Source organism: Stegostoma tigrinum, chromosome 38 (genome assembly GCF_030684315.1).
Source record: "Stegostoma tigrinum isolate sSteTig4 chromosome 38, sSteTig4.hap1, whole genome shotgun sequence".
Lineage (NCBI taxonomy): Eukaryota > Metazoa > Chordata > Chondrichthyes > Orectolobiformes > Stegostomatidae > Stegostoma > Stegostoma tigrinum.
Genome location: NC_081391.1, coordinates 24,850,264 through 24,865,484, shown reverse-complemented (window position 1 = coordinate 24,865,484; position 15,221 = coordinate 24,850,264). Strand labels below are relative to the sequence as shown.

Here is a 15,221-nt window from a genome sequence, read left to right as displayed (position 1 = left end):
ACACACACACACCCCGACATGTATAAACACACACACACACCCCGACATGTATAAACACACACACACACCCCCGACATACACACACACACCCCCGACACACACACACACACTCCCCCGACACGTACACACACACACACCCCCGACACACACACACACACACCCCCGACACATACACACACACACACACACCCACACACACACACCCCCGACACATACACACACACACCCCCCCGACACATACACATACACACACCCCCGACACACACACACACACCCCGACACACACACACCCCGACACGTACACACACACACACCCCAACACGTACACACACACACACCCCAACACGTACACACACACACACCCCAACACGTACACACACACCCCAACACGTACACACACACACACACACACCCCTGACACGTACACACACACCCCCCGACACGTACAAACACACACACCCGACACGTACACATAGACACACACCCACGCCCGCAACACGTACACACACACACACCCCCAACACGTACACACACACCCACACCCCCAACACATACACACACACCCCAACATGTACACACACACCCCCAACATGTACACACACACCCCCAACATGTACACACACACCCCCAACATGTACACACACCCCCCCAACATGTACACACACACCCCCAACATGTACACACACACCCCCAACATGTACACACACACCGCCAACACGTCTAAACACACACCCACCAACACGTATAAACACACACACACCCCGACACGTATAAACACACACATACACACCCTGACATGTATAAACACACACACACCCCGACATGTATAAACACACACATACACACCCTGACATGTATAAACACACACACACCCCGACATGTATAAACACACACATACACACCCTGACATGTATAAACACACACACACCCCGACATGTATAAACACACACACACACAACCCCGACATACACACACACCCCCAACACACACACACACACACCCCCGACACACACACACACACACCCCCGACACACACACACACACACCCCCGACACACACACACACACACACACCCCCGACACACACACACACACCCCCGACACATACACACACACACCCCCGACACATACACACACACACCCCCGACACATACACACACACACACCCCCGACACATACACACACACACCCCCCACACACACACATACCCCCCACACACACACACACACACCCCCGACACACACACACACCCCCGACACATACACCTCTGACACACACACACACACACACCTCCGACACATACAAACACATAAACACACACACCCCCGACACGTACACACACCCACACCCCCAACACGTACACTCACACCCACACCCCCAACACGTACACAGACACCCACACCCCCAATACGTACACACACACCCCAACACGTCTAAACACACACCCACCAACGCATATAAACACACACACACCCCGACACGTATAAACAAACATACACACCCTGACATGTATAAACACACACACACCCCGACATGTATAAACACATACACACACCCCGACATGTATAAACACACACACACACCCCCGACATACACACACACTCCCCCGACACGTACACACACACACACCCCCGACACATACACACACACACACACCCCGACACACACACACACACCCCGACACACACACACACACCCCGACACGTACACACACACACACCCCAACACGTACACACACACACACCCCAACACGTACACACACACACACCCCAACACGTACACACACACACCCCAACACGTACACACACACACACACACACACACACACACACCCCCGACACGTACACACACACCCCCGACACGTACAAACACACACACCCGACACGTACACATAGACACACACCCACGCCCGCAACACGTACACACACACACCCCCCCAACACGTACACTCACACCCACACCCCCAACACATACACACACACCCCAACATGTACACACACACCCCCAACATGTACACACACACCCCCAACATGTACACACACACCCCCAACATGTACACACACACCCACCAACACGTATAAACACACACACACCCCGACACGTATAAACACACACACACACACCCCGACATGTATAAACACACACATACACACCCTGACATGTATAAACACACACACACCCCGACATGTATAAACACACACACACACCCCCGACATACACACACACACACCCCCGACATACACACACACACACACCCCCGACACATACACACACACACACCCCCGACACATACACACACACACACCCCCGACACATACACACACACCCGACACATACACATACACACACCTCCGACATACACACACACACCTCCGACACATACAAACACATAAACACACACAAATCCCCGACACGTACGCGCACACACACCCCCGACACGTACGCGCACACACACCCCGACACGTACGCGCACACACACCCCGACACGTACGCGCACACACACCCCGACACGTACGCACGCACACACATGACACGTACGCACGCGCACACACAGCCCCGACACGTACGCACGCACACACACGACACGTACGCACGCGCACACACACCCCCGACACGTACACACACACACACCCCCGACACATACAAACACATAAACACACACACCCCCGACACGTACACGCACACACACACCCCGACACGTACACACACCCCCGACACGTACACACACACACACCCCCGACACATACAAACACATAAACACACACACCCCCGACACGTACACGCACACACACACCCCGACACGTACACACACACCCACACCTCCAACACGTACAGACACACACCCCCGACACGTACGCACACACACACCCCCGACACGTACGCGCACACACACACCCCCGACATGTACACACCGCCGACACGTACACACCCCCGACACGTACACACACACCCGACATGTACACACACACACACCCGACACGTACATACACACCCGGCACGTACGCACACACACCCCCCCGACACGTACACACACACCCCCGACACGTACACACACACACCCCCGACACGTACACATACACACCCCCAACATCTACACACACACACACCAACACGCACACACACACACACACACACCCACACCCCCAACACATGCACACTCGCACCCCCAACTCGTACACACACACACCCCGACACGTACGCACGCACACACTCCCCGACACGTACGTACGCACGCACACACCGACATGTAGGCACTCCACGACACGTACGCACGCAAGCACACCACGACACGTACGCACGCACACCCCAACACGTACGCACGCACACACACCCCGACACGTACGCACGCACACACACCCCCGACACGTACACACACACACACGACACGTACACAAACACACCCGACACGTACACACACACACCCCCGACACGTACACAAATACACCCCCGACACGTACACAAACACACCCCCGCCATGTACACACACACACCCCCAACACACGCACACACACACCCACACCCCCAACACATACACACACCCCCAACACATACACACACAGCCCCACACACACCCCGACACGTACGCACGCACACACACCCCGACACGTACGCACACGACACGTACGCACGCACGCACACCATGACACGTACGCACGCACACACACACCCCGACACATACGCACGCACACACACACCCCCGACACGTACGCACACGCACACACACACCCCCGACACGTACACAAACACCCCCCCTCCATGTACACACACACACACCCCCAACACGCGCACACACACACACCCCCACACCTCCAACACATACACACACACACCCCGACACGTACGCACGCACGCACACCCCGACACGTACGCACGCACGCACACCCCGACACGTACGCACGCACACCCCGACACGTACGCACGCACGCACACCCCGACACGTACGCACGCACACACACCCCGACACGTACGCACGCACGCACACCCCGACACGTACGCACAAACAGCCCCGACACGTACACACACACACCCCGACACGTACACACACACAACCCCAACACGTACACACACACACCCCCACACACACACCCCGACACGTATGCGCGCACACACCCGACACGTACGCACGCACACACACGACACGTACGCACACACACGACACGTACGCACACGCACACCCCCCCGACACGTACGCACACGCACACCCCCCCGACACGTACGCACACGCACACCCCCCCGACACGTACGCACACACACCGCCACACATACACGCACACAAATCAACACGTATGCGCACACACACCCCGACACGTACGCACGCACACACACACCCCCGACACGTACACACACACACACCCACCCCCGACACGTACACACACACACACCCCGACACATACACACACACCCACACCTCCAACACGTACACACACACACCCCCGACACGTACGCACACACACACCCCTGACACGTACGCGCACACACACACCCCCGACACGTACACACCCCCGACACGTACACACCCCCGACACGTACACACACACACCCCCAACACGTACACACACACACACTCCCGACACGTACACAAACACACCCCCGACACGTACACAAACACACCTCCGACATCTACACACACACACCCCGAACACGCACACACACACACCCACCCCCAACACATGCACACTCACACCACCAACTCGTACACACACACTCCCCGACACGTACGCACACCACGACACGTACGCACGCACACCCCAACACGTACGCATGCACACACACCCCGACACATACGCACGCACACCCCAACACGTACACACACACCCGACACGTACACACACACACACCTCCGACATGTACACAAACACACCCCCGACACGTACACAAACACACCCCTGCCATGTACACACACACACCCCCAACACACGCACACACACACACACACACACACCCACACCCCCAACACATACACACACACCCCCAACACGTACACACACACACCGACACGTACGCACGCACGCACACCCCAACACGTACGCACGCACGCACACCACGACACGTACGCACGCGCACGCACACCACGACACGTACGCACGCACGCACACACCCCGACACGTACGCACGCACACACACACCCCCGACACGTACGCACGCGCACACCCCCGACATGTACACAAACACAGCCCCGACACGTACACACACACCCCGACACGTACACACACACACACCCCCAACACGTACACACACACACCCCCACACACACACCCCGACACGTATGCACGCACACACCCCGACACATATGCACGCACACACACGACATGTACGCACGCACACACACGACACGTACGCACGCACACACACGACACGTACGCACACACACACGACACGTACGCACACGCACACCCCCCCGACACGTACACACACACACCCCCACACATACACGCACACAAACCAACACGTATGCGTACACACACCCCGACACGTACGCACGCACACACACACCCCCGACACGTACACACACACACCCCCGACGCACACACACACACCCCCGACGCACACACACACACCCCCGACGCACACACACACACCCCCGACGCACACACACACACCCCCGACGCACACACACACACCCCCGACGCACACACACACACCCCCGACGCACACACACACACACACACACACACTCACCCCCGACACGTACACACACACACACCCCCGACATGTACACACACACACACACACCCCCGACACGTACACACACACACACACACACACACCCCCGACACGTACGCGCACACACACACCCCGACACATACACACACACCCACACCTCCAACACGTACACACACACACCCCCGACACGTACGCACACACACACCCCTGACACGTACGCGCACACACATACCCCCGACACGTACACACCCCCGACACATACACACCCCCGACACGTACACACACACACCCCCAACACGTACACACACACACACTCCCGACACGTACACAAACACACCCCCGACACGTACACAAACACACCCCCAACATCTACACACACACACACCCCGAACACGCACACACACACACCCACCCCCAACACATGCACACTCACACCCCCAACTCGTACACACACACTCCCCGACACGTACGCACACCACGACACGTACGCACGCACACCCCAACACGTACGCACGCGCACACACCCCGACACATACGCACGCACACCCCAACACGTACACACACACCCGACACGTACACACACACACCCCCGACATGTACACAAACACACCCCCGACACGTACACAAACACACCCCTGCCATGTACACACACACACACCCCCAACACACGCACACACGCACCCACACCCCCAACACGTACACACACACACCGACACGTACGCACGCACGCACACCCCAACACGTACGCACGCACGCACGCACGCACACCACGACACGTACACACGCACACACACACCCCGACACGTACGCACGCACACACACACCCCCGACACGTACGCACGCACACACCCGACACGTACGCGCACACACATACCCCCGACACGTACACACCCCCGACACGTACACACCCCCGACATGTACACAAACACACCCCCGACATGTACACAAACACACCCCCGCCATGTACACACACACACACCCCCAACACACGCACACACACACACCCACACCCCCAACACGTACACACACACCCCGACACGTACGCACGCACACACACCCCGACACGTACGCACGCACACACACCCCGACACGTACGCACGCACACACACCCCGAAACGTACGCACGCACGCACACCCCGACACGTACGCACGCGCGCACACCCCGACACGTACGCACGCATGCACACCCCGACACGTACGCACGCACGCACACCCCGACACGTACGCACGCACGCACACCCCGACACGTACACACGCACACCCCGACACGTACGCACGCACGCACACCACGACACGTACGCACGCACGCACACCCCGACACGTACGCACGCACACACACACCCCCGACACGTACGCACGCACACACACACCCCCGACACGTACGCACGCACACACACACCCCCGACACGTACGCACGCACACACCCCCGACACGTACACACGCACACACCCCCGACACGTACACAAACACACCCCCGCCATGTACACACACACACACCCCCAACACGCGCACGCGCACACACACACACACCCCCAACACGTACACACACACACCCCGACACGTACGCACGCACGCACACCCCGACACGTACGCACGCACGCACACCCCGACACGTACGCACGCACGCACACACCCCGACACGTATGCATGCACGCACACACCCCCGACACGTCCGCACGCACACACACACCCCCGACACGTCCGCACGCACACACACACCCCCGACACGTACACACACACACACCCCCGACACGTACGCACACACACACCCCCGACACGTACACACAAACACAGCCCCAACACGTACACACACACACACCCCGACACGTACACACACACATACCCCCACACACACACCCCCACACACACACCCCCACACACACACCCCGACACGTATGCGCGCACACACCCCGACACATATGCACGCACACACACGACACATACGCACGCACACACACGACGGGAACGCACGCGCACACACGACACGTACGCACGCGCACACACGACACGTACGCACGCACACGACACGTACGCACACACACACCCCCACACACACACCCCGACACGTACACACACACACACCCCCGACACGTACACACACACACCCCCGACACGTACACACACACACCCCCGACACGTACACACACACACACCCCCGACACGTACACACACACACCCCCGACACGTACACACACACACACCCGACACGTACACACACACACCCCCCCGACACGTACACACACACACACCCCCGACACGTACACACACACACACCCCCGACACGTACACACACACACACCCCCGACACGTACACACACACACACCCCCGACACGTACACACACACACACCCCCGACACGTACACACACACACACCCCCGACACGTACACACACACACACCCCCGACACGTACACACACACACACACCCCCGACACGTACACACACACACACACCCCCGACACGTACACACACACACACCCCCGACACGTACACACACACACACCCCCGACACGTACACACACACACACCCCCGACACGTACACACACACACACCCCCAAGTACACACACACACCGACACGTACGCACACACACCCCCGACACGTACACACACACACACCCCCGAGTACACACACACACCGACACGTACGCACGCACACCCCCGACACGTACGCACACACACACCCGACACGTACGCACACACACCCCCGACACGTACACACACACACCCCCCGACACGTACGCACACACACACCCCCAACACGTACACACACACACCCCCAACACGTACACACACACACCCCCAACACACACACACACCCACACCAACACGTACACACACACCCCCAACACGAACACACACACACCCCCAACACATACACACACACCCCAACACGTCTAAACACATACACACCCCGACACGTATAAACACACACCCCGACACGTATAAACACACACCCCGACACGTATAAACACACACCCCGACACGTATAAACACACACCCCGACACGTATAAACACACACACAACCGCCAACACGTATAAACACACACACACCCCCGACACGTACGCACACACACACCCCCGACACGTTCGCACACACACACCCCCGACACGTTCGCACACACACACCCCCGACACGTACACACACACACACCCCCGACACGTACACACACACACACCCACACCCCCAACACGTACACACACACACCCCAACATGTCTAAACACATACACACCCCGACACGTATAAACACACACACACAACCGCCAACACGTATAAACACACACACACACACACACCCCCAACACGTACACACACACACACCTGGACATGTATAAACACACACACACCCCGACAGATATAAACACACACACCCCCCATGTATAAACACACACACAGCCCGACATGTATAAACACACACACACCCCGACAGATATACACACACACACACCCTGACATGTATAAACACACACACACACCTGACACGTATAAACACACACCCACACCCCCAACACGTACACACACACACACCCCGACACGTATAAACACACACACCCTGACACGTATAAACACACACACACCCCCGACACGTACACACACACACCCCCGACACGTACACACACACACCCCCGACACGTACACACACACCCCCGACACGTACACACACACCCCGACACGTACGCACGCACACACACGACACGTACGCACGCACACACACGACACGTACGCACGCACACACACGACACGTACGCACACACACTCATCCGACACGTACGCATACACACACACATCCTGACACGTACGCACACACACACCCCCGACACGTACACACACACCCCCGACACGTACGCACACACGACACGTACGCACGCACACACATCCGACACGTACGCACACACACACACATCCGACACGTACGCACACACACACACATCCGACACGTACGCACACACACACACATCCGACACGTACGCACACACACACCGCCGACACGTACGCGCACACACACCCCCGACACGTACGCACACACACACCCCTGACACGTACGCACACAAACACCCCCAACACGTACACACACACCCACACCCCCAACACGTACACACACACCCACACCCCCAACACGTACACACACACCCACACCCCCAACACGTACACACACACACCCCCAACATGTACACACACACACCCCCAACACGTACACACACACACACACACCCCAACATGTCTAAACACATACACACCCCGACACGTATAAACACACACCCCGACACGTATAAACACACACACCCAACACGTATAAACACACACACACACACCCCCAACACGTACACACACACACACCTGGACAGGTATAAACACACACACACACCCCGACAGATATAAACACACACACCCCCCGACATGTATAAACACACACACAGCCCGACATGTATAAACACACACACAGCCCGACATGTATAAACACACACACACCCCGACAGATATAAACACACACACACACCCGACACGTCTCAACACACACACACCCCGACACGTACACACACACACCCCGACACGTATAAACACACACACCCCGACACGTATAAACACACACACACACCCCGACACGTATGTACACACACACCCCGACACGTATGTACACACACACCCCGACACGTATAAACACACACACCCCGACACGTATAAATACACACACACACCCCGACACGTATGTACACACACACACCCCGACACGTACGTACACACACACACACCCCGACACGTACGTACACACACACCCCGACACGTACGTACGTACACACCCCGACACGTACGTACGTACACACACACACACACACACACACACACCCCGACACGTACACACACACCGACACGTTGACACACGCACCCCAACACGCAGACACACGCACCCCAAAACGTAGACACACGCACACACACACAGACACACACACCAACACACACACGCACCCCGACACATAGACACACACCGCACACATACACACACACACAGACACGTACACACACACACCGACACGTAGACACACGCATACACACCGACACACACATGTACACACACACCGACACGTACACACACACACCCAACACATACACACACCGACACGTATACACACACACACCAACATGTACATGCACACACACCGACATATACATGCACACACACACCGACACATACACGCACACACACCCCAACACGTACACACACACACACCCCCAACAGGTACACACACACACACCCCCAACAGGTACACACACACACGCACACACACCAACACGTATACACACACGCACCGACATGTACACGCACGCATACCGACATGTACATGCATGCGTACCGACACGTACACACTCCGACACGTACACACACACCGACACGTACACACACAACCCAACACGTACACACGTACACACACCCCAACACGCACACACACACACCCCGACACGTATACACACACACACACACCCCGACATGTACACGCACGCATACCGACACGCACACGCACACATCCCGACACGTACAACACACACACCCCGACACGTACACGCACGCATACCGACACGTACATGCACGCATACCGACATGTACATGCACACCCCGACACATACACACACACACACACACCCCAACACGTACACACACACACCCCCGACACTTACACACACCGACACGTACACACACACACCGACACGTACACACACGCACACCCACTGACACGTATACACACTCTCTCTCTCACGCACACACACAGACACGTATGCACACATATACACACACATACATGTACATACTCACATACGTATACACACACATACATATACGCACACACGCGCATATACGCGCACACGCGCATATACACACGCGCGCATATACACACGCGCGCATATACACACGCGCGCATATACACACACGCATACATACACACGTATATATACACACACACGTATAAATACACACGTGTATACACACACATGCGCACGTGTATACACACACACATGCATATATACACACACATTTGTGTACATACACAAATATACGCGTATATATACACACACACACGTATATACGCACACACATGCATATATATACACACATACACACACATGCGTATATACACACACATACCCGTGTATACACACGCGCGCACGCGCATTTACACACACACACGTATACACAGAAACACCGGCATAAACACACATAGACAGGCAGATGCACAAATGCACAAAACAAATTGATACACACAGAGAAACATACACACAGTCAAAAAACAGTCACAGATTTGTACAGCACAGAAAGAGATCCTTCAGACCAACTCGTCCATGCCGATCAGATACTCTAATTAAATCTAGTCACATTGGCCAGCATTTGGTCCCTCTAAACCCTTCCCATTCACGTGTCCATCCAGATGCATTTTAAATGCTGTAACTGTACCAGACCCCACCACTTCCTCTGGCAGCTCACTCCAAACACGCACCATCCTCTGGGTGAAAAAGTTCACCATTAGGTCCCTTTTAAATGTTTCCCCTCTCACCTTAAACCTATATCCTCAGATATTCATGAGGGGAATCAGGGCTGGTCCCCGGCTACAGTGGAGCTGAGGATTGAAACTGTGCCTTAAGCTACACCATTTTAGTCTCAGCACTGATCCTCCGACAGTGCCCACTCCCTCAGCACTGACCCTCCGACAGTGCCCGCTCCCTCAACACTGAACCTCCGACAGTGCCCGCTCCCTCAGCACTGAACCTCCGACAGTGCCCACTCCCTCAGCACTGAACCTCCGACAGTGCCCACTCCCTCAGCACTGACCCTCCGACAGTGCCCACTCCCTCAGCACTGACCCTCCGACAGTGCCCGCTCCCTCACCACTGACCCTCTCTCAGTGCCTGCTCCCTCAGCACTGACCCTGAGACAGTGCGGCGCGCCCTCAGCACTGACCCTCGGCCACATAATATACAGTGAAATGTCCATGTAGACATGTGTATTTATACAGACGTTAGTACGCACTCACACTATCCCACATACAGTGAGAGAGACACAAGGAAACACAATCTCCCTCTTATTCTGCAAGGAGACAGAAGTGGGAACTCTTTGAAATTGTGCTTAACCGTCATGTTCCCCAAGTTTACAACCGTGACAATTCTTCACAAATTCTTCACTGGCATTGCGACATCCTGTGGATGTGACAGGAGCTACCAAAATACAAGTTCTTCCTTTAACTCTCAGAACCTCTTCACAGCTCCCAGTGACATCCATCTCTGAAATTCCATCACAGTTAAGATATTGGTGTCGTGCCTGTCCCTCGTTGCCCCTTGAGAAGGTTGTCGGGGGGGGAGGGTAGCTGACTTCTCAAACCGCTGCAGTCCACCTGCTGTAGATTGTCCCACAACGTCCTTAGGGAGGGAATTCCGGGATTTTGACCCAGCGACAGTGAAGGAACGGCGATATATTTCCAAGTCAGGATGGTAACTGGCTCGGAGGGGAACTTGCAGGGGCTGGTGTTCCCATGTATCTGCTGCCCCTGTCCCTCTGGATGGTAAAGGACATGGGGTCTGGAAGGAGCTGTTGCTAGTGGATCCTCACACTGGTAGATCACCACACCAGTAGATTGCCGCATCAATAGATCACCGGACTTTTAGATCACCCCGCCAGTAGATCATTGCACTGTTGGATCACTGTGTTGTTAGATCACTACACCGGTAGGTTACTGTGCCACACTGGTAGATCACCAGGCTGAGGTGCTACATCAATAGAAATTGTCATGAAGCAGCAGTCCTCATGGGAGTGCAACAGCCACAGAATCCATCTTTCGTCATAAGGAACGGGCATCAATCCTGAAGCTGACTCTTGCTTCTCTGAGCAGCAAGAACTTGGGACCCCGTCCGAAGCAGATCAGCACCACTAGCCCATGCAAACAACACCACCACAGGACCAAGCAGGAGGAGGGATAATGGATGAGGAGAGGAGCTGGGAAAAGGTGCTGGGAGAATATTGGGTCAGGACAACAGCTGCAACAACAGAAAGGAACAAGAGATCAGTTACTTACTTTGGTGGCCATCCTTTCCACTTCACAAAATATTCCACTCTCCCCTTCAAAGCAACCAGAAAACAGTGTCACAGCAGGAGGGACAGCACAGACCGCGCACACACCGCGCGCGCGCGCTCTCTCACACACCGCGCGCTGTCACACACACCGCGCGCGCTCTCACACCGCGCGCGCTCTCACACCGCGCGCGCTCTCACACACACCGCGCGCGCTCTCACACACACCGCGCGCGCTCTCACACACACCGCGCGCGCTCTCACACACACCGCGCGCGCTCTCACACACCGCGCGCGCGCTCACACACACCACGCGCGCTCTCACACACACCGCGCGCTGTCACACACACCGCGCGCGCTCTCACACCGCGCGCGCTCTCACACACACCGCGCGCGCTCTCACACACACACCGCGCGTGCTGTCACAAACACCGCGCGCTCTCACACACACACCGCGCGCGCTCTCACACACACCGCGCGCTCTCACACACACCGCGCGCGCTTTCACACACACCGCGCGCGCTCTCACACACACCGCGCGCGCTCTCACACACCGCGCGCGCTCTCACACACCGCGCGCTCTCACACACACCGCGCGTGCTCACACACCGCGCGTGCTCACACACACACCGCGCGCGCTCCCACACACACCGTGCACTCTCACACACACCGCGCGCGCTCTCACACACCGCGCACACTCACACACGCCGCGCTCGCGCTCACACACCGTGCGCACTCACACACACACCACGTGCTCTCACACACACCGCGCGCGCTTTCACACACACCGCGCGCGCTCTCACACACACCGCGCGCTCTCACACACACCGCGCGCTCTCTCACACACCGCGCGCTGTCACACACACCGCGCGCGCTCTCACACCGCGCGCGCTCTCACACACACCACGCGCGCTTTCACACACACCGCGCGCGCTCTCACACACCGCGCGCGCTCTCACACACCGCGCGCGCTCTCACACACACACCGCGCGCGCTGTCACAAACACCGCGCGCTCTCACACACACACCGCGCGCGCTCTCACACACACCGCGCGCTGTCACACACACCGCGCGCGCTCTCACACCGCGCGCGCTCTCACACACACCGCGCGCGCTCTCACACACACCGCGCGCGCGCTCACACACACCGCGCGCGCTCTCACACACACCGCGCGCTCTCACACACACCGCGCGCGCTCTCACACACACCGCGCGCGCTCTCACACACACCGCGCGCGCTTTCACACACACCGCGCGCGCTCTCACACACACCGCGCGCGCTCTCACACACCGCGCGCGCTCTCACACACCGCGCGCTCTCACACACACCGCGCGTGCTCACACACACACCGCGCGCGCTCCCACACACACCGTGCACTCTCACACACACCGCGCGCGCTCTCACACACCGCGCACACTCACACACGCCGCGCTCGCGCTCACACACCGTGCGCACTCACACACACACCACGTGCTCTCACACACACCGCGCGCGCTCACACA

The 15,221-nt window shown here is 57.4% G+C and overlaps 1 protein-coding gene across 1 annotated transcript in view; it reads right to left on the bottom strand.

The window, feature by feature from the left end:
• Positions 1-15,221, bottom strand: part of LOC125447237 (chromobox protein homolog 7-like) — a 119,198-nt gene that overhangs the window by 97,113 nt on the left and 6,864 nt on the right. The window contains exon 2 of the mRNA XM_059640557.1: positions 13,723-13,766. Within this exon, the coding sequence (XP_059496540.1) occupies positions 13,723-13,766 (44 nt within the window). The remainder of the gene's footprint in view (positions 1-13,722; positions 13,767-15,221) is intronic.